The sequence below is a fragment of the Pocillopora verrucosa genome, chromosome 9 (assembly GCF_036669915.1).
Source record: "Pocillopora verrucosa isolate sample1 chromosome 9, ASM3666991v2, whole genome shotgun sequence".
Lineage (NCBI taxonomy): Eukaryota > Metazoa > Cnidaria > Anthozoa > Scleractinia > Pocilloporidae > Pocillopora > Pocillopora verrucosa.
In genome coordinates this window covers 5,367,838-5,389,665 of record NC_089320.1, presented here as the reverse complement: position 1 = coordinate 5,389,665, position 21,828 = coordinate 5,367,838, and the positions used below count along the sequence as shown (strand labels likewise).

Sequence of the window (21,828 nt, the reverse complement as noted above, 5' to 3'; positions counted from 1 at the left end):
AGAGTCTTGAAAGGTGCACCTCTCCATTGGGATAATTAATCTTGTTGCTGCTCCTAACCGCAAAGATCGCAGATGTTCAGTTAACTGTATCTAGTGGTACGGAAGACGGCCAGCTGGGGGAGTGCAAAGCCTGGTGAACAAGTTTGAGAACGTGGAAATCTCTTTGCTGTCTTATTGGTAATCACCCTATCTTAACAATATCATTAATGTTATTTGCATACCTAATCAGGACAAAACTGGCAGCTATTAGGTGCGCACGTTGGAAACGTTTTACTTGAAATTCCGGCAAAGGGTAATAGACAGTGTCGCAATGGTCAAGTTTTGACAGCACTAGTGACTCCACTAAGTGCTTTCTGAGTCTATAACCGACAAAGTTTTCAAGTTTTCTTATTATTTGTATTGTTCCGTAACAGCTCTTGAATATTGCTTGCATGTATTATCTGAGATTGTACTGAGCGGTCGATTCTTATCTAAACTATGTACATGTGACATCCGGCTTTTGGACAGCAACATCGTCTTGTCTTTTTCGTGTTAAGTGCTAGATGGGAGTCATTAGACCGGAGCTCACAGTGTTTAGTGTGGAGTTTAGTTCTTGCGCACATCTTTGTAGCTCAGGAGCTGGACAGCTGGAGTATATTGTAGGATCGTCAGCGTCAAAATGAACCAAACGAGTAAGGGAGATGATCTTGCAGATCGGAAACGTAGAGGTTAAATAACGTTGGGTCGAGGATTGACCCTTGCGGCACACCAAACCGTACGTTCACTGATTCAGATGTACGATCATCGATCTGTACGAAATGTGACCGGTCACTCAAGTAGCTATTCGACCAGCGAAGAAACAGCTTCGGGAAACCTAGTGTTGATAACTGTGTGATAAGAATCTTGTAGTTGACTGTGTCGAACGCTTTAGAGAAATCGACCGGCACCATGAGAGTAACCTCTCCCTTTTTCATCGCTCCTAACAACTCGTCGCGCATACCCATTAGCACTGTATTGGTCGATTGTCCCTTACGAAAGTTAGGAATTGTATCGCGGAGTACTAATTCAGATTCACAAAAGGTGCTCATCTGCAGCGCGACAAGTTTCTCAAAGACTTTTGATAGTGTGGGGAGAATTTAAATGAGATGAAAGTGTTCCTCAGACTTCGGTTGATCGACTTTAGGAATTGGAGTGATCCTTTTGTGGCTACACGATGGCGAAACTCTGTATAGCATACCAATCTGTTGACACGCAGTGAAGCAGTTCCTTTTGATCTCCCAACCATGTTTCGCTAAGTAGAGCAACATCCATTGGATAGATCTTCATTGTAAGTAGAAACTCATTGAAAGTTGACGTCATTGCTTGAGTATTCAGATGCATGACTTTAAGATTCCTGCAGTTGGAGCTGAGGATTCTTGAATATTATCAACAAATTTTTAATCAAGAAAAGTGTGAGTGGTTGTGTCCAACTCAGAGCATGCGTGGAAAGGCAGTAAGGATACTAAACACTGGCTTCGTGTCCATGTCAGTGGTGTGTCAGCACGGACTTGTTTTACGTTAAAACTAGCGACTCTAGAACGTCTGGAACAGCGAGCATGTGTTAATGACATGCAGACCTCGCAAAGGACACGCTTTTGATTTTTTCCGAACTGTTTTTTCACAGGAAGGACAAATAGCAGCAGAAATGTTGCGGTTTCTCATTCTTTTATTTTTGGGCGTGTTAAGAGCTGGGCCAGGATTTGATGCAATATCTCCAGCAGACATTAACAGTAGCCACGTTATTCGGATATTATTCTCGACGCGTGTCTCTTGGCCCTTTCAGCGCCAGTAAAAGCGCCATATACTCTACCGCTGACCGACCCTGCTTGCGGACATACGTAGGAAAGTGACAGAACCCATCGTATTTCAGTTCCATAACCGGACAATGGTATCTTAGGCGGCTGTACTTCCAGGAAAGCATTCCAAGCCAAAAATATAGCTCGGTGCTTATTCAGGCGATTGATGAAAATATTGACAGAATCGTGAGATATTCGTCGCGCTGACTGACTTCCTTTCTCCTCGAGTTTCCAATAAACAGCAGAAGACAAGGGTCATTAGCCAAGAATCCAGTCCTACTGTTAAACGAGGAGTCGAAAACATTTCCGAAGGACGAGGTCACTGCTGAATCTGACGCAAGAGGTCCATTTCTTTGCACACATAGCGGCTCAAGTCCGCCAAAACTTCTCTCCAAGACACTCTGGCACCTTAAAGGTAGACTGTCTTGCGTGTAGCGCTACCAGCAGCAAAATAGTAATAACTTAGTCTATTTCCTTCTGGTAAGAGTTATAAAATACCTTCTACTGGTATAACATCGTTAATGATCCATCAAATATTTTATTTGCATGCGATTGGTCCTAATCATCATGTGACCGAATATCCTTTAGCTAAAACTGGGGGATATCCAAGGATATCACCAGCGATATTCCTGTCCACAACGATAAGTCTTTGTCATATGGTTATTATAGAAGAAGAAGGGAAATATATTTTTTTTTTTATTAAGCCGTACCAGGGAATACTCAAAAGAAAACATCCCAAGCAGCAAACAGTAAGCTGTTTGTAAACATTTTTTTTTTTGCATAGTCCAAAATATTTGAAGGACAATAAATACAATATTTTGCGCAAAAATATACTTGTTTATTTGTCCTTGGACATTATCTGTTCCTTGAAGCTCGCAGTTTTCCTTGAGCTTTGCTCTTGCAAAACTATTTGCATTTGGAACAGATAATGTCAACGTCTGTAGGGAAATATTCATGCATATTTTTGCGCCAAATTGAGGCTATAGTGTATGTATCCCATGAGTCTCTTACATGGTATACTTATGAGTCTACACATGAATTGAATAATTTCACCTACCATATTTCTATCACACTGTAAGTTAACTTCAGAAATTCTTTTCGATGGGGAATCAAAATCTTATAGAAAAGACTTACTAGTTTGATTATTTTATAGAAACAGAGATATCTAAGTGCTATAAAATGGCAAGCTGCCCACATGGAAAGTGCATTATCATTAATATTATGAACCTCGATGGTCATGCGCTGATTACTAGATGAAGAAGCCGTAAAAACACTTTTTGAAAAGTTCTCCTTCACTGTTGATATCAGGTGTGATCTTATTTCATACCAAATGTTGGGTGAAGCTTATGAGATTGCTGCTCAAGACCACAAGGCATTTGACGATCTTTCTTCATTGTCGTGTCTCACAAGAGTCGTGGTGTTACCATTCTTAGAGTGGATGTGGAGGATCAGTATTCAAGGCTTGTTGTCAGCATATAAACTTTCAAGTGTCCAGCTCTCATGCACAAGCCCAAGGTGTTGAAAAAAAAAGTGATTTACACCTGTTTGGCTGGAAACACCTCAATGCAGTTATTTTGTATTGCTATCATTCGAACGAAAACAATTAGGACAAAAACAAAATAACATTTTATACTAAGGAGTACAGCTATACTGTAAACAAGCTTCTTTTGATGTTTAGTATAACATTTAATAACAACTAGGTTTACTTTCTCTTCTGTAATGGTCCACATTTGATTTTTTTTCGGGTGCGAGAAGGAACTCCAGTGGGTTGAGTATAGAAAGTAGAGGTACGCAGATAGATATCTGTAAGAATTCATGAGAACATGGGTGAAGTTTTTGTAACTACGGTAACAGTAACCTTTCAACACCACGATTAACTGATAAAAGGCGATTTATTGATGTGGGAAAACGATGAGGGTTGAAACTAAAAAAAAAACACAAAATTACAACCATTGATCAAGTAAAGGTGATACGAAAGAAATACAGCAAACTCGAAACAATGATACTTACATTGATTACTCCAAAAACTGCTTTTGCACTTCATGAGAAAACTCTGTCCGAAGACGAAATGAATAACATAGACACTGCTCGAAAGCGAACTGTGACGAGTGTAATTGGTGTCTAATCTTCTCAGTTGAATTAAATGAACAAGGTTCTGGGCATACTTCTGACTTTTGAGTTTATTTATCTAACTCAACTTAGATGAGCATAAATATAAAGAAGAAATATGTAGAGGAGAATTAATACGAAGTAAATTGGGAAGAGATAAAAGTTATAAAACCTGGGTTGTGAGCAAGTTGGGTTCAACCAATCTGGTCGGATGACTCACCAGAAAACTGTCTGACTGACTGTCCAAAAAGTGTGTACTTATCTAAACCCTGTGAATTCAAGGTAAAATATGTTATTTCATTTGTGCGGGGAAATTACAATTGCGCTGCATCGCTGAGAAAACGATTCATCGCTTGTGGACGTGATTGTGATCAAATCGTAATCATTAGAACTTTGAGTTCCAAAAGGTGAATAACTATGAAAAATTGTCTGTGTTGAATTATTTGTGCAGGTCATGTGAACATTCGAGAGTGCATGGTGAATCTGCTTTGGTTGTCAGCCACTAGTCACGCAAACAATATAAAGTCACGCGAGACTGACCACGTGAACGGTCTTAACCTAGCTGTTGTCAACGCGTAAAGCTTTAAAATGAACGCTCTGAGGGGCTTTTAAGGTACATATGTTACACAGCAATGTGTTGGGGTTGACCTCAATCAGAAGTCATAGGAATTGAGCTCAGTTTCTTAAGGTGAAAAATAGGAAGGTTTTTTTTGTCTTACGTAAAACCAAAAAGTGTGAAATGATTTTGTAATGCATCTATTTGCATGAATTTCGCACAAACAAGAATAGCTTTTGGAACCTATCTAAAAGTTTTGACGGAAGTGTTTATCGATTTTCCTCGTAGACATGTTTAGAAAGGGGGTTTATTTGGTCGAAGATTGTTCTAGAAGCACTTTCGCAACAAACGCGGAATATTTGACACGCTTTGTTAATTTTTCACTTTCTGATCTGATCCTTGATGAATCAAATCGTCTGAGCGAAGTCACAGCTTACTCTATGGTCATTCTTTGTCATATTGATCAAGTGAAACCCCGCCAGTCACGCCAAGAACATAAGTCACGCATATGATTGAACTGAGCACGTGAACAACTTTCTATTTGATCGCTCTTAAAAAGGTTCTCGAAGAAGTTTAATCATCAGTGCATGGGCTGATTTTGAAGCTCCAAGAGCCATTTGAGGTGAGAAATAGTATCATAATACTTTATTTGTTTATTTCAAACAATTATGGAATGATTAAGCGATAGATTTACTCGCTCAGACCGTGAACAGACAAAAATATCTTTTTATCCCTGGAAATTCCCTCAAATTTTTATGGCGGAAGTTTTGATCGAAATTTCGTGTATCATATTAGTTTATGTTGAATGTCAGAACTCGGCGACTATTGCGTATCTAAGTTGAGTGCATTGATTGAGTTGGATCATTGATTTTGCGATTTTTACGCAAAATATTCGACGTTTAAAGCTGTAATTTCAGAGATGAACACTGTGAAAAGAAATGGAGACTTTGCAACAGGCTGTTTTCACAGTTAGGGTGTGATCTTAAAATACAGTGCTGTTAGACGCGAAAAACAAGGCAATGGTTACTTTGATAGTTGTTGACTCGCTGTTCTTCAGTGATCGTTATTTAGACAGAGCGTTTTTTAAAGACTCGTACATCTATTTTTTTCTGTGCTGCAATCAATTTTGTTCGTGGTGCGAAAATTGCACAACGGCAACTCTGGCAAAATACTACCCGTGGGATTATTATGCCTCGAGACTTCTCTGAAGAGAAATGGACAGAAATAAATATATTGTGGTAATATACAGACTGAAGTTTTACGATGATTGAGAATTTAACCATTGATTCGTGTTCGCTTGATCGTAGAAACTGTTCTCTGAAAAACATGACATGATGTGGCCAATTGCTATGTATGTAGTTGTCTTTCATTGAACAACGTCTGTGTTATTTTTAGTGAAATTGTTGCTTTTTCGGAGTGCGAAAACGGTGAAACACCAAGCTATTAGTCTTGATAAATTGAAATGTACAGGTAAATAACTGTGGTGAAATCGCCGTTGTTAAATCGTCCGCATTTTGTTATAGCTTACTCATGTGATCATTCGTAATCCGCCGCTGATCCCGTCATAACAAACGTCACGCAATGTTTTAGACTGAACACGTGAACAGCTTTATGGGGCTTTTGAGGCATTTTTGGGGGGTTGAACTCGATCTGAAGTCATAGAGTGGATCCAGTTGAGCTCAGCCTCTTAAGATGAGAAATAGGAAGGTTCTGTCTTTTTACTTGCCGGTGTATAAAACAAGTAGGAAATGATTTAGTGAAGGTTTCACTTGCAAGGATTACACACAAAATGGAGTACGTTTTGAAACCTTTTCAAACGTCACTGTGATCCTCGCAGACACATTTAGACATTTAGTGCATTTGATAAAGTTTTTTAATTTTATTTAGGCCTGATTCGACTCTTGTATTTGTTACTTTAGAAACGCACCCCCTATATTCTTTTGTATTTGTACGCTCGGCGTAACGATTTAGCCAGGTCATTTTGGTCAGCACAAATATTGCGAAGTAATAAAGCTGTAATTACAGAATATCACAATAAAAGACTGTGTGATGCTTTGTTTATTCGTGAGTGACGGCTCCATAGTGATCAAAATTTAGTCTGGGTTTTTGTTAGGTTCTTAAATTCTCCGTTTGTTATTGTTATGTTCGCGATCTGGGAAAACACTGTGATCTTTTGCTTCAATTCATAGTTAAAAAGAACGGGAAACCGAAAAATTTCGTCGACAACACGGAGGCAATTGGAGTTCGAAACGAATTTTAAAATTGTCCATTAATACCTCTTCTCTGAGTCTTCGTTCTGCCTCTCGTTTTTTGGGAAAGTGTGAGATTATTTTATTAATTTTTACACACATACTTGCATTTAATATATTTGCCAGTTTTGTTTAAATTGCCGTGGTTGTTGCCTTCCGGATTATAAAAATGGTTAATCACGGTCCAGTAATCTTGCTAAATTATTATATGTTTGTGTTGTTATCAAATCCTCTGCTAGCAGAGGTCACGTAGATTTGACATATGTCCTTATAGCACTGAACACGTGAGCAATTTTGTCATAGCAAATGGGCTTGAGGTCTGTGTGCTGTGTACAACCACTGAAGAAGCGGTGTCACGGCTTTATGCGCCAAGCGCAGGTTTTAAATTCATATGTATCGTAGTTTTTGAGAATTTTAATGGTAACTGCCGCTTGGAAAAGATAAAATTGCTGATGAAAAGCTGAGTGCGCATCTAGAATGATACAGCTCAGGTTCACATCTTAAAGACGTTTGCGGAACATTGCCACGCTCAATCGACCGACGTTCAAAAAGAGAATGTATTCTACATATCTCACCTCCACAAGTATTTGTTTTATTCATTTTTTTAGACATCGTTTTAGTTATATTTTTACTGTCTTTTAGAATTATGCTTTACGTGTTTTACCTAGTAATTTTACCAAGTAATTTTACGAGGAACTGACAGCAAAATGAAACAAAGAAAATTTCAGCGTTTTAGCGCAAGTGTTGAAGCCGTTATTTCTGCAGATAGTATATTATTAATCGCGGATGTATTGTTAGTTTTTAACTTTTTTTTTCCATCAGTGCTCTTGGTATTATCAGTTTCTTTATTAACATCATATGTCGTGAAATATTAGCAATGCAACAAAAATAGTAGTGCATTTATTGGGTTGAAAGTGATTTTGGCACTGTAGGGTATTTTTTGTCAAACAATTTAGAAAAAGTTTTTCCATTTGCAAGAAGAGAGAGGATGCGTTAGTAATTTAAGTATCATCAGTTATGTTAGTTTAGAATGTAAAGCTACGAATGACATGCTAAATCAAATTAACATTTCAGGTAAGGTTGCAAGTTTGTGCGTTATTGTTAGAGCTGTGAGTAGTATATAAGAACTCAGTTTATTTGAATGAAATAAAATGATTTGTAATGGTGTCTAATCTTCTCGGTTGGACAAACTAAACAGGGTGGACGACCCCTCCCCCCCCCCCCCCCTACCTGAAAAAAAAATAAGGAATACAGTAACACGAGAAAAAAAAAGGTATTTATAAGGTAAAGTTATTCAACAATTAGTAGAACAATTAAGCATAAAGATTTCTTAATAAAAGCAGGTAGTGAGTTTCAGAAAGGAGAGCAAGCAAATTATTTGTGAACGTAGACCATATTGTGCGAAAACTGTCTGACTGACTGTCCAAAGAGTGTGGACTTATTTTAAACCCTGTGAATTCAGGGTAAAATATGTTATTTCATTTGTGCGGAAAATTACAATTGCGCTGCTTCGTTAAGAAAACGATTCGACCCTTGTGTACGCGATTGTGATGAAATCATAATCATTAGAACTTTAAGTTCCAAAAGGGGAATAACTATGAAAAATTGTCTGAATTATTGTTGAATTATTTGCACAGGTCATGTAATCATTCGTGAGCGCATGGTGAATGTCAACCACTAGTCACGCAAACAATATAAAGTCACGCGAAAGACTGACCACGTGAACGACTTTCATCGGTGCGTAAAGCTTTAAATTGAACGTTCTGGGGGGTTTTTGAGGTGCACATATTACACAGCAATGTGTTTAGGTTGAACTCGATCATGAGTCATAGGAATTGAGCTCAGTTTCATAAGGTGAGAAATGGGAAGGTTTTTTGTCCTTCGCAGATCCAACGAGTGTGAAATGATTTAGTAATGCATCTATTTGCATGGATTTCGCGCAAACAAGAATAGCTTTTGGAGCCTTTTCAAAGTTTTGACGGAAGTTTTTTCGATTTTCCTCGCAGAAATGTCTTGAGAAGGGATTGATTTGGTCGAAGATTGTTCTGTAAGCACTTTCGTAACAAACGCGGAATATTCGACACGCTTTGTTAATTCTTTAGTGATCCAAGTTAAACAGTGTGTTTGTTAAACTTAACAAACATTTTGCTTGTCAGTGTCGCCATTTATTTTGTTACATTGGTTAGGCTTGGAAAATCACAATTAAATCGTCATTGGCATCAAGTCTTCGTTTAAGAGAAAGGGCAGAAAATGTATGCTTTAAGAGCACAGAAATTACTTTGGTACGAAAAAGATTCTAAAATGAACTGCTGGGTTCGTGTTCGCTCCATCTAGGAATCTGTATTTCAGCAAAGCCTACCATTAGTTTCTATAAACGTTCCTGCGTACTCGTGTCGTTGCCTGCCAGATTGCGAATATAAGTTAATCACATGACCGGTAAGCTTGGTTGATTTAAGTAATTGCCATCAAATCCTTGATGAATTAAATCGTCTGAGGGGATTCACAGCTTACTCTATGGTCATTCTTTGTCATATTGATCTCGTGAAACCCCGCCAGTCACGCCAAGAACACAAGTCACGCAAATGATTGAACTGACCACGTGATCAATTTTCTTTAATAAAAGATTATTCGAAGAAGTTTAATCATCAGTGCGTAGGCTGAGTTTGGAGCTCCAAGAGCCCTTTGAGGTGAGAAACAGTATCATAGTCCTTCATGTACTTATTTCAAACGATTATGAAATGATTAAGCGATTGATTTACTCGCTCAGACCGTAAACAGACAAATTCCCTCAAATGTTTATGGCGGAAGTTTTGATCGAAATATCGTGCATCATATTTGTGTATGTTGTATGGCAGAATTCGGCGACTATTGCGTATGTAAGTTCGGTGCATCGATTGAGTTGGATCATTCATATTGAGATTTCTACACAAAATAATCGACGCTTACAGCCGTAATTTCAGAGATGAACACCGTGAAAAGAAATATAGACTTTGATTGCAACAGGCTGTTTTCTCAGTTAGGGTGTGATCTTGAAGTACATTAGACGCCAAAAACAAGGCAATGGTTACTTTGATAGTAGTTGGCTTTCTGGTCTTCAGCGATCGAGAGCGTTTTTTAAAGATTCATACATCCAGTTTATCTGTACTGCAATCAGTTTTGTTCATGGTGCGAAAATTGCACAACGGCAACTCTGGTAAAATACTACCGAAGGATATTACGCCTCAAGACTTCTTTGAAGAGGAAAGGACAGATATAGATATCGTGGTAATATACAGACGATTGAACTTTGAATTTAACAATTGATTCGCGTTCGCTTGATCATAGAACTGTTCTCTGTAAACATAACATGATGTAACCAATTGCTATGTTTGTAGTTGTCTTTTATTGAACAACGTCTGTGTTATTTTGAGTGAAATTGTTGCTCTTTTGGACTGCGAAAATGGTGAACACCAAGCTATTAGTCTTGATAAATTGAAACACACAGGTTAATAACTATGGTGAAATCGCCGTTGTTAAATCGTCCACTTGTTGTTATAGTTTAGTCATGTGATCATTCGTAATCCGCCGCTGATCCGTCATAACAAACGTCACGCAATGTTTAAGACTGACCACGTGAGCAACTTTTAGGGGCTTTTGAGGCATGTTTTCGGGGTTGAACTCAATCTGAAGTCATAGAATGCATCCAGTTGAGCTCAGCCTCTTAAGTTGAGAAATAGTGAGGTTTTGTCTTTTTAATTACCAGTATATCAAACAAGTATGAAATGATTTAGTGAAGGATTCACTTGCAAGGATTATACACAAAATGGAGTACCTTTGGAAACCTTTTCAAACGTCACTATGACGGCTGCACTTATCGATTTTCCTCGCAGACACGTTTGGACATTTAGTGCATTTGATAGAGTTTTTTTTTATTTTTTTATTTTAGGCTTGATTAGACTCTTGTATTTGTTACTTTAGAAACTCACTCCTCTATATTCCCTTTTACTTGTAAGCTCGGTGTGACAATTTAGCCAGGTCATTTTGGTCAGTTTCAAACACAAGTATTGTGAAATTTTAAAGCTGTAACTTCAGAGTATCACAATCAAAGACCGTGTGATGCTTTGTTCATTCGTGACTGACAGCTCCCGAGTGGTCAAAATTTAGTCTGAGTTTTTGTTAGGTTCTTAAATTCTCCGTTTGTTATTATTACGATCAATTATGGTCGCGTTGGAATGAGTAGGCTGGGAAAACACTATGTGATCGTAGGCTTCAGTTCATGGTTAAACAGAAAAGGAAACCAAACATTTCTTGGATAACGCAGAGGCAATTGGAGTACAAAACGAATTTTAAAATTGTGAACTAATTCCTCTTCGTTGGGTCTTTGTTCTACCTCCCGTTTTTTGGGAAAGAATGAGATTATTTGACTAATATTTACGCACATACTTGCATCTAATATATTTGCTTTCAGATGGACAAACTGAACGGGGTTCTGGGTAGACCGCTGACTTTTGACTTAATTTATCTAACTCAGCTTAGATGACCATAAAAGGTCTTAAAGGTGTTATAGATTATAATTATAATTTATAAATCTATAATATAATCATTTGTGAACGTAGACCATATTGTGCGGTTTTAACTCCAAAGTAGAGAAAACTCTCTGACTGATTGTCCAAAGAGTGTGGACTTATTTCAAAACCTGTGAATTCAGGATAAAATATGCTATTTCATTTGTGCGGGAAATTACAATTGCGCTGCTTCGTTAAGAAAACGATTCGTCCCTTGTGTACGTGATTGTGATCAAATCGTAATCATTAGAACTTTGAGTTCCAAAAGGGGAGTAACTATGAAAAACTGTCTGTGTTGAATTATTTTTAGAGGTCATGTGAATATTCGTGAGCGCGATGTGAATCTGCTTTTGTTGACAGCCACTAGTCACGCAAACAATATAAAGTCACACGAGAGACTGACCACGTGAACGACTTTACCCTAGCTGTCATCAATGCGCGAAGCTTTAAAATGAACGCTCTGAGGGGCTTTTGAGGTGCATATATTACACAGCAATGTGTTTAGGTTGAACTCGATCGGAAGTTATAGGAATTGAGCTCAGTTACATAAGGTGAGAAATGGGAAGGTTTTTTGTCCTTCGTAAATCTAACAAGTGTGAAATGATTTAGTAATGTATCTATTTGCATGGATTTCGCACAAACGAGAATAGCTTTTGGAACCTATCCAAAATTTTGGGGGAATTGTTTATCAATTTTCCTTGTGGACATGTCTAGAAAGGGGATTTATTTGGTCGAAGATTGTTCTAGAAGCACTTTCGTAACAAACGCGGAATATTTGACACGCTTTGTTAATTTTTCACTTTCTGGCCTTTAGTGATCCAAGTTAAACTGAATGTCCATTAAACTTAGCAAACATTTTGCTCGTCAGTGTCGCCATTAATTTTGTTACATTGGCTAGGCTTGAAAAAATTACTCTTAAATCATCGTAGACATCAAGTCTTTGTTCAAGAGAAAGGGCAGAAAATAAATTTTTTAAGAGCACAGCAATGACTTTGGTACGAATAAGATTCTAAAATGAGCAACTGGATTCGTGTTTACTCCATCTAAAAAACCGTATTTCTGCAAAGCATGCCATTAATTTTTATAAATGTTCCTGCGTACCGAATGAAAATTACCAGTGTTTCTATAGTGAGTTAAATTGCCCTTAAGTCGTTGCCTGCCGCATGCGAAAATACGTTCATCACGTGACCAGTAAGCTTGCCTAACTTAAATAACCGCCATTAAATCCTTGATGAATTAAATTACTTACTCTATGATCATTTTTTGTCATGTTGATCTAGTGAAACCCTGCCAGTCACGCCAAGAAGACAAGTCACGCAAATAATTGAAATGACCACGTGAACAACTTTCTATTTGATCGCTCTTAAAAAGGTTCTTGAAGAAGTTTTATCATCACAGCGTAGGCTGAGTTTGAAGCTCCAAGAGCCCTTTCAGGTGAGAAATAGTACCATAGCTTTTTATGTGCTTATTTTAAACGATTATGGAATGATTAGGCGATAGATTTACTCGCTCAGACCGTAAACAGACAAAAATATTTTTCCCCGTGGAAATTCCCTTAAATACTTATGGCGTTCTGTTTCAATTGGACCATTCATATTGCGATTTCTACACAAAATATTAGATGCTTACAGCCGTTATTTCAGAGAAGAACACCGTGAAAAGAACTTGAGACTTTGCAACAGGATGTTTTCTCAGTTAGGGTGTGATCTGAAATACAGTGCTATTAGACGCGAAAAACAGGGCAATGGAGACTTTGATAGTAGTTGGCTTTCTGGTCTTCAGTGATCGAGAGCGTTTTTTAAAGATTCGTACATCTACTTTATCTGTACTGCAATCAATTTTGTTAATGTTCATGTTGCAAAAATTGCACAACGGCAACTCTGGCAAAATATTACCGTGGGATGTTGCGCCTCGAGACTTCTCTGAAGAGGAAAGGACAGATGTAGATATGTCGTGGTAAAATACAGACGTCTGAAGTTTTCCGATTATTTTGAATTTAACTATCGATTCGTGTTCGCTTGATCGGAGAAACTGTTCTCTGCAAAACATAACATGACGTGACCAATTGCGATATATATATATATATAAATAGTTGTCTTTCATTGAACGTCTGTGTTGTTTTAAGTGAAATTGTTGCTTTTTCGGAGTGCGAAAATGGTGAAACACCAAGCTATTAGTCTTGATAAATTGAAATACACAGGTTAATAACTGTGGCAAAATCGCCGTTGTTAAATCGTCCACTTATTGTCGTAGTTTAGTCATGTGATCAGTTATCCGCCGCTGATCCCGTCATAACAAACGTCACGCAATGTTTTAGACTGACCACGTGAGCAGCTTTTAGGGGCTTTTAAGGCACTTTTGGGGGTTGTACTCGATCTGAAGTCATAGAGTGGATCCAGTTGAGCTCAGCCTCTTAAGGTGAGAAATAGGAAGGTTTTGTTTTTTTTACTTCCCGGTACATCAGACAAGTAGGAAATGATGTAGTAAATGATTCACTTGCAACGAAATGGAGTAGCTTCGGAAACCTTTTCAAACGTTTTGACGGCTGTACTTATCGATTTTCCTCGCAGACATATGCACGTCTAGACATTTGTGCATTTAACAGTTTATGTATTTTAAGCCATATTTAAGTCATGTATTTTTTGTTTTTAGAAACTTACCCCTTTATTCTCTTGTATTTGTACGCCCGGCGTGACGATTTAGCCAGGTCATTTTGATCAATTCAAATACAAATAGGGCGAAGTTTTAAAGCTGCAGTTACAGAGTATCACAATCAAAATTCTTCGTTTTCTACTGTCACGATCAATTATGTTCGCGATGGAATGGGTAGGCTGGGTAAACGCTATCTGATAGTAAAAAGGGAAACCAATCTTTTCTTGGATAACGCAGAGGCAATTGGAGTTCGAAACGAATTTTAAAATGGTCAACTTATTCCTCTTCGTTGGGTCTTCTTTCCGTCTCTCGTTTTTCAGGAAAATATGACAATATTTGATTTGCGTCTAATATATTTGCCAGTTTTCGATAATTTGCCTTAATTGTTGCCTTCCGGATTACAAAAATGGTTAATCACGGCTCAATAATCTTGCTAAATTGTTATGTGTTTGTGTGGTTATTAGAGGTTACGCGTATTGCATCTGTCCCTTTTTGCACTGATCACGTGAGCTAGTTAATACAGCAAATAACTTGCGTTTGTCTGCTATGTGCAATCTCTGCGGAGCATGGAGTTACGGCTGCGTGCGCCAACGACGGATTTTAAATTCTTATGAGAGGGTTTTAATGGTAACTTCTGCTTGTAAAAGATAAAATTCGTGGTGAAAAGCTGAGTGTGCAGCTAGAATGATGCAGCTCAGCTTCGTATCATACAGACGTTTTCGGAACATGGCTGCACTCAGTCGACTGACATCCAAAAGGAGAGTGTATTTTAACATATCTCACCTCGACAAGTATGGTCATCACCAGCAGTCGACGTGGTGGACAGAACGTTTCCCCGTGCAATGGTTGTAAACCAATGTCCTGCTCCTTGCATAAGAAAAAGGGAGCTCTGTTGTAAGGTTTTCGCAGTGGCTACAGTGCTGCACACGTTGAAATGCAACATTGGATTCAACTGCAAAATTTAAAGCCACCATCTCTGACTACATTTTTTCAGTGTAATGTTTACCTTTTTCGATTTATTTATTTATATATATATTTTTCCTATTTTTATATTTCCTAGTTGTAGTGCTTTAGTTATTAGTTAGGAGCTTGCGAATATGCCTGTTATAGATGTTGCAAGATGATATATGTAAATGTAAAAAAAAAAAAATACTTATTCTGAAAATTTTCACCATGCTAATTTACGGTTCATATTCAGTAAAAAAGGATGATGAAAAAATTTTTTGGTATAATTAAAGGTTGAAATGATCATGGATGGGAGGTTGACCACTCAAAACCTGTGTGAATTTTATGTAGTTTTTATATTTATTTGTAAAATACCTCAAAATATTAGAAAACTGTGCCTGTCTTAGATGCCAGTTGAGTGGTACGTTTGTAAGTTTCCTAGGTGAGATGTTGAAAAATATAGCTAAATGTTTTTATACAAATGGCTATGCAGGTTACTCAAGTTGCTAAGGTGTATTCAGAGAATGTTGATACATAGGGAGGCTATTGTAATTACTGACCCTTCTGTAAGCTGTAACAGCCTTATTCTCTTTATGGCCTCCAGTGATTTTAAATTACTTTTTCATTGAGAAAACACTGAAGTCTCTGGGTGATTCTATATGATATTTTCCTAGGGAAAAATAAATTAAATATTTTATTCATACCAACTCACAGGATAGCAATCTGACTCGCTTTGCCAGGAGGGTTCACCAATTATCACAAGAAATCTTTGGTCCAGAATTGTGAATACAGATTTATGTGATTTGACAGACTGGATTGTTTGGGTTGAGACATGCTCCAGGTTACAGTTTTTTTTTTAAATTGAATTTTGTTTTTTAAAAGGATATGGACACCAACCAGGATGAACATCCTCCTAACAAAAGGAAGAGGAAAGCTGCTGATGATCCAATTAAAAAGTGGGCAGTGGTTATAACAGGAGAGGACGTCATTCGAAAGCCTGGATCAAATGAAGTACCTATGCCAACTACAATAACTTTGGCAAAGATAAATAAAGATAAAACGCGGCGTAAAGAAATCTCATTTACCTTAAGTAAAACAGAAGAAGATATGAAAGAGATTCTGAAGGAGACTTTCCCAATTCTTGCTGGCACTGAAAGGTAATTTTTTGAAGTCATGAGTGTAAAAGGACCTCAATATCAGAAGCTTGTGTAGATCACAACATTTGACACTTTCTTGAACCTGTTTTGTGGATTTACTAGGTAAATCTTTACAAGGTGTAGTGATAATAAATTATGAGACATATAGAGGTTAAAAGTGTCTCAATTATTCATAACCTGCACTGGTAGATAACCATTACAACATAACAATGCTCTAGAGAGCTAAATTAAGAAAAAAATGGAAGAAAATCACCTCAAATGCTGAAAGACAACATGAAGGAGAATTTCCCCTGATCTTAAAAGATGGAGATGTGGGAAATCACTCTAATCCTAAAACAGAGTTCATACGGGTCTTGGAAAACCTGGAAAGACATGGAATGTCATGGAATTTAGGTTTGGCTCCTGGAAAATCATGGAAAGACATAGAAAATCAGCAGGCTATCTATAAGTGCAAAGTAATGTAGTTCCAAAAAATTGATTAAGAACATACTCCACCAATCCAGGACCTATTTTTTTCTAGCTGAAGAGGCAAATATCCCATTTATCAACAGTTTATACTTGAGATAATGAGTGGAAAATGAGATGAGGGACCATGCTTGTAAATTAATGTTGGCAATTTCCCCCCCCCCCCAAAAAAAATCAATATCTTGGGTTCTTTTTCGCCTGAATTTGCCAAACTTGCTTTGAGTAGGAAAATACTCTTGAGTTCAAGCTAGTTTAAACTAGTAAGTTTTCACTGTTGTGCCAACGATGTTTGGATTGTTTTTGTCACCTTAAAAGGTTTTCTTTACTGGTGTGTTTACACTTTGTTTTTTATCAAATGCAACTGCAATAACATTGTGGCAATACAACACTAAAACAGTGTCTGCATGACCTTTTTGAGCAACTTTGTTGCAGCCTTTCTGCCAATTTTGCATGGTAAAGCTCAATTTTATTGAAAAGTTGAAATAAGTTGAGGTGAGAAATTTTTTGGACAGTTTAACATTTGTCATGTAGGAACTGTATTTTAATGAGCAATTGTTTGAAACTGGTAATTATACTGTAAAAGAGTTCCATAACAACTTAAACACAATGCACACTCCCTGATTGGTCAAAAATCCATAATATATTTGCCTATATACCCTTAAAAAACTGAAATATCTTCTGTGAAATGGTGACACACAGGGGGAAGTCCCAGATTTTAAATTGTTGAAGGCCTCTGGTTTGAATAAAACAAAGAGGACACTTTGAATACCAAAAACACTGAGAAAGATTCTATTTTCTGGTTTCATTTGTTCTGTCAAACTTGTCATTGAAGAATTTATTAATGTTTATTTTTCTCCGGCCATGATTACCCTCTCTACTTAGTAGGTAAGAAAGAGTGGGTAAAAACAAATTGCTAAATTTTAAAATTTGAAATAGTATAAGTACAATCAGTGGGATGTTATATTTTAGTACTTACAGGTCAAAGAAGGATCTTTGGTTGACAACAATTAAGTCATGGGACATCGATGTACTGCAGAATCCTTAGTTGTCAGTAGGTTTTTAATAAAGCTTACTTTGGTTTGCAGATTTCATTGTGCTAAGTCAGCTGGGAAAGTGAAACTTGACTTTGGTGAAAAGCGCTGTATCTGGAGTGGAAAAGATATAAACAGAATTATAAAGGGTGACAGTGTGTTGTATATCTTTTGTGAGGTTTGTATCACTTAGACAGTACAACAAGTTGCAAAGTCTTTTGTACTTCTGTGTGTTACTTTAATTTAGCTCTGTATTTAATTCCCTATGTTGGTTGAGATTGTGTCAGAGAATTTAAAGGAGTACCCATGTCTACATTTTGGGATGTGACATACCAAAAAGAGGTCTGCAAAGAATTGTGGTATGATTTGACACACTCTTTTTTCCTAGAAGAAGATACATATCAGTAAAGTATATTCAAAGTTTTGTTCCAATAGCCCTTATTGTTAAACCTGTTGGTCTTAACTGGCAGTGGCTTGTTATTTGTTAGCTGACGTTGATGGAAGGGAGCTGTTCTTCACAATTGCCTCATTTCATATGTTCTTGTAAAGCTTTACAATCTGTGCATAATTTTATGATTCATAGCCACCTTATATTAACTTGGTTTTTGCTCAGATACAAGTATGGTAAATTAGACTAATTGTAACTTAGGACAGGTTAAACAAAGTCAGTGCAGTAGTCTCACCAAGGGCAAAGGGTTCAATGTTTATAAGAATATTTTATAGTAGTTTATAAGAATATTTCAGCAAAAAGTAATCATTCACAATAACAAAGTTCCTGAATTTACGTATTTATCAGATGAAGGAATTCATTAATGAAGATTAGGATAGAAGGAAATGTAATCCAGTATCTGATCATATGAATTTTCCATAATTTTTTTAGGGAGAGCAAGTGCAAGACTCTGGTGCCTTCTCCACAGACTCAGAGCAGTCAGAAGCGCATGTTACACTTCCACCAGTGGGTCCTAACACAAGTCAGATAACAGAAATGGTTCCAATGACATTGGCACAAGCACCTCAACCAATCCCTCCAACAGGTTGATAATGTTACCAGTATTTTAGTGTCAATCAACTTTCACTTATCATGCCTTTTGCCTATTAAGTGTCTTACTCACTGCAGTTCAAAAACATTCTGAAGTCTAGCGATCAAAAGTTCTTAGGTTCACTGAGTAAAGAGTTGGAAATATTATGCAACACTTCACATTTTTTTCATTGATTCCCTTGTAACCTTTATTAGTAAAACTCTGTCTATTCAATGAATGCCTATAATTCTCTAACATGTAAATTCATTTGATAGTTCTATTACTTCAGCAGTGCTTGAGAAATTTGTTGGCAGGTGTTAGCTGGCCTGTGATCAAAATATTTATTAGGTAACTCATAGCAGACAATATAAACAGCAAGGTGTTGTCTGCTCCTTGAAAATATCAGTCTTCTTATCATCTTATAAGTGTAGTCGATGAAGACCATAATACTGAAAAGTATGTCAACACTGTTGATAACAGCAGTGAATGTAGATAATCTATTTGAGTTGTCACAAACACATGAATGCATACAAAGTACATTTCTACCTCATAAGGAGATCATTGAGACCAGGAAGTAAATGGTTAAACGTTAATGTAATGTGTGTACTTAGGAAAACTCAATTCTTTGTGGAAAAAAGTTGATATTGTTAGATAAATTAATACAATTCTTTTATGTGTGTTGTGTGTAGGTGATTTACCAAAGCAGAGAAATTCTTCCACTCTTGTATCTCAAATGAAACGTTTACAAATCACTAGTAAAGATACAGAGATCCAGAAGTCATACAATCAGGCTTCACCAGAGACATTCACTGCTGCAGGGAGTCCAAGTGGTCAACAGTATACACCTGTGACTGTCTGGGCTTTTGATCAGGTAGTCATTTACAAAAAAATATGTTAAAGTTCAAGTTAGTCAGCTCATGTTTTTAGTCTTTCAAAATGAAGGATAATGAACAGCTGTAATTTTTAGGTGTGGTAAATTTAAGATGCAAGAAGTATGCTTCTCATAGAGTTCAAACAAACTATTGTACCAAAGTCAACCACACATTATATGTAGAATAAGAAATGAATGAAGTGGAGTTTGAAGCATGAGAATGTAAGCCTAATTTTGATCATTGTAGCTAATATCTATTTAGATGTATGGCATAGTCACTTCTGTTATTTTGTTTGATTCTCTTGCTACCACAATTCCCTATGAAAACTGTGCAGAAGCATGTAGTGATTGATAGACAAACAATTGTTTTGTGGTCCCAAAAACATCAATGGTAGAAACTGTTTAATGGGTTGTAATAAATAGCCTTAGGGCTTTGGGAAAATCTGAAATATTTTTTCAGGTTGAGGACCTATCGTATTTATCTGTAAGCCACTTAGGTGTGCCACCGTGTTGTTTCACTCACTGCCCACTGTTTGGTGTGTTATTTCACTTTATTGCCTATTTGCCTCTCATTGGTCATAATTGACATAAATTATGTACTGTGGGAGCCTGCAACTACCTGGTAGGCCAAGTAGATTTGGTCTAAGTGCAGCAAGATGGTTGGATAAATAATGAGAAGATGAGAAACATAAGAAAAAGTCTTTTGCATCCAAGAAACCATGTCAAACTTACTATTATTTTTAATTTTTTGGATACAGATCATTGAACTGTTAGCTTCTTTGGAGAGTGAAATTCACAGCGGATCAATTTCCCAACAGGGTGGGGCGAATTATGGAGGTAAGTTTAAAGAAGTTAAACAAGTCATGTCAGTGTAAACTAGTGTTGAAGGAAATATGATTTCAATCCTTATTCAGCCCTTCTATCAACATCCACTTTTCAATGCATTAAGCTTGATTAAACTTAAATAACTTCTCATCAGCCAAGATGCTGACCCCACATTAGCAGAGATGCGAACCTCTGGAAATAATAAAATCTGGAGAGGTTTAAATTTAAACACATTTTTTGGGCTCACATTCACCTTTTGGTCAACCTTACAAGTCTTAGCTTGCTTTATTTTGAAATAAGAGAGTAAGAACAATCCTGGTGTATAGTGATAAACATGTCTGCTTTCTTTGAGTTTAATGGCTGATATTGACTTTCCAGCTCAAAATTTAATAGATGTTGGAATCATAGAACAGTATTTGAAGCAATACAAGCATAAGGTTTTCATAAATCCTACAGAGAGTCCTTTGCAGGTAAAGAATTACCTTCTATATGCCAATAGAATGGTGCTCTCCTTTAATTGTGTTGTAGCACTAATCTCCAAAGTAGATTTATATTATTGTAGAAACATGCATTGTATCTATAGACACCTATGAAAAAGGAAGTTCAATATTGTCTCTTATGGTAATTACTTCTTGTGTGTCTGTATCGGACCTAACCCTTTAATGCTTATAGATTTGCCAGGTTTTTTTAGTGTCATAGTTTAAAAGACAATGTAAAATAGTTTGTGATGTATTTTTTACTATTTCCTGATGCAATTCTGTCAGTTTATTATCAGCATTCAGAATAAAGGGTAAATTTAAGATTGCATTTCAATTTCAGCAATTGATTAGCTGTCTTTTTTAGTTGGTCTGTGATGTGTAAGTTCAGGTATGAATAAGGTTAAAATAATTTTTCAACACTGAATTTGTTTTCCACATCTGCAGGGAGGAGCCCCCTGTATTTTCACCTTTGAACCTGAGCTGTCAACAGATATTAATGTGAAAGCTACCTTTGGCAATTTAGAACCAAATATACTAGAGGAGACAAGTCTTGGCTACATTTGTAAAATTCCAGGTTTGTTAAATTATTAACCAACCAGGAAAATGTTTTGAAATTAACTCCTTTACAACAAAGATTCAAAAGAGACAACATTGATGTTGGGTGTTCATTGATTTATAATTTCAGTTGTTTTTTTTTAATTATGTTTATTTGTTTTTTTACTTAAGGGTAAACTCCCTAAGAGCATTATTTACTTAACCCTTTAACTCCCAAGATCTTATTGTTAATTCTCCCTTCTGTCTGCTACAATTGTTCCTTGTAAATTAGTTACAAGAATTTGGAGTATGATCAAGGTAACAAATTTTACCTGATAAGTTTGAGTTTTTTGAGTTTTTTTAAGTTTCTCATTACCTGCTTGCTGGACAATGTATGGATATTAAAGGGAGAAGTTATGTGTTAATCACTGTTAATTTAAATTATATTTAACATGTGGCCAACCCCAACTCATATCTACACATGACAGTGACCAACTCGAAAGCTCTTTGGTCACTGTACACGATTAAATATTCTTTCTTCAAGTTAACTTCTGTTTGTATTTTTTCTATATCATTGT

At 36.7% G+C, this 21,828-nt stretch overlaps 1 protein-coding gene across 1 annotated transcript in view; it reads left to right on the top strand.

Annotated features, from left to right (window-relative positions):
• The first annotated feature begins 13,642 nt into the window (after positions 1–13,642).
• The window catches only part of LOC131796485 (uncharacterized), a 49,237-nt gene continuing 41,051 nt past the window's right edge, over positions 13,643–21,828 (top strand). Inside the window, exons 1-8 of the mRNA XM_066171925.1 lie at positions 13,643–13,690; positions 15,752–16,026; positions 17,577–17,700; positions 18,403–18,556; positions 19,231–19,412; positions 20,171–20,249; positions 20,616–20,707; positions 21,161–21,290. Of these exons, the coding sequence (XP_066028022.1) occupies positions 15,755–16,026; positions 17,577–17,700; positions 18,403–18,556; positions 19,231–19,412; positions 20,171–20,249; positions 20,616–20,707; positions 21,161–21,290 (1,033 nt within the window). The 5' untranslated portion in view covers positions 13,643–13,690; positions 15,752–15,754. The remainder of the gene's footprint in view (positions 13,691–15,751; positions 16,027–17,576; positions 17,701–18,402; positions 18,557–19,230; positions 19,413–20,170; positions 20,250–20,615; positions 20,708–21,160; positions 21,291–21,828) is intronic.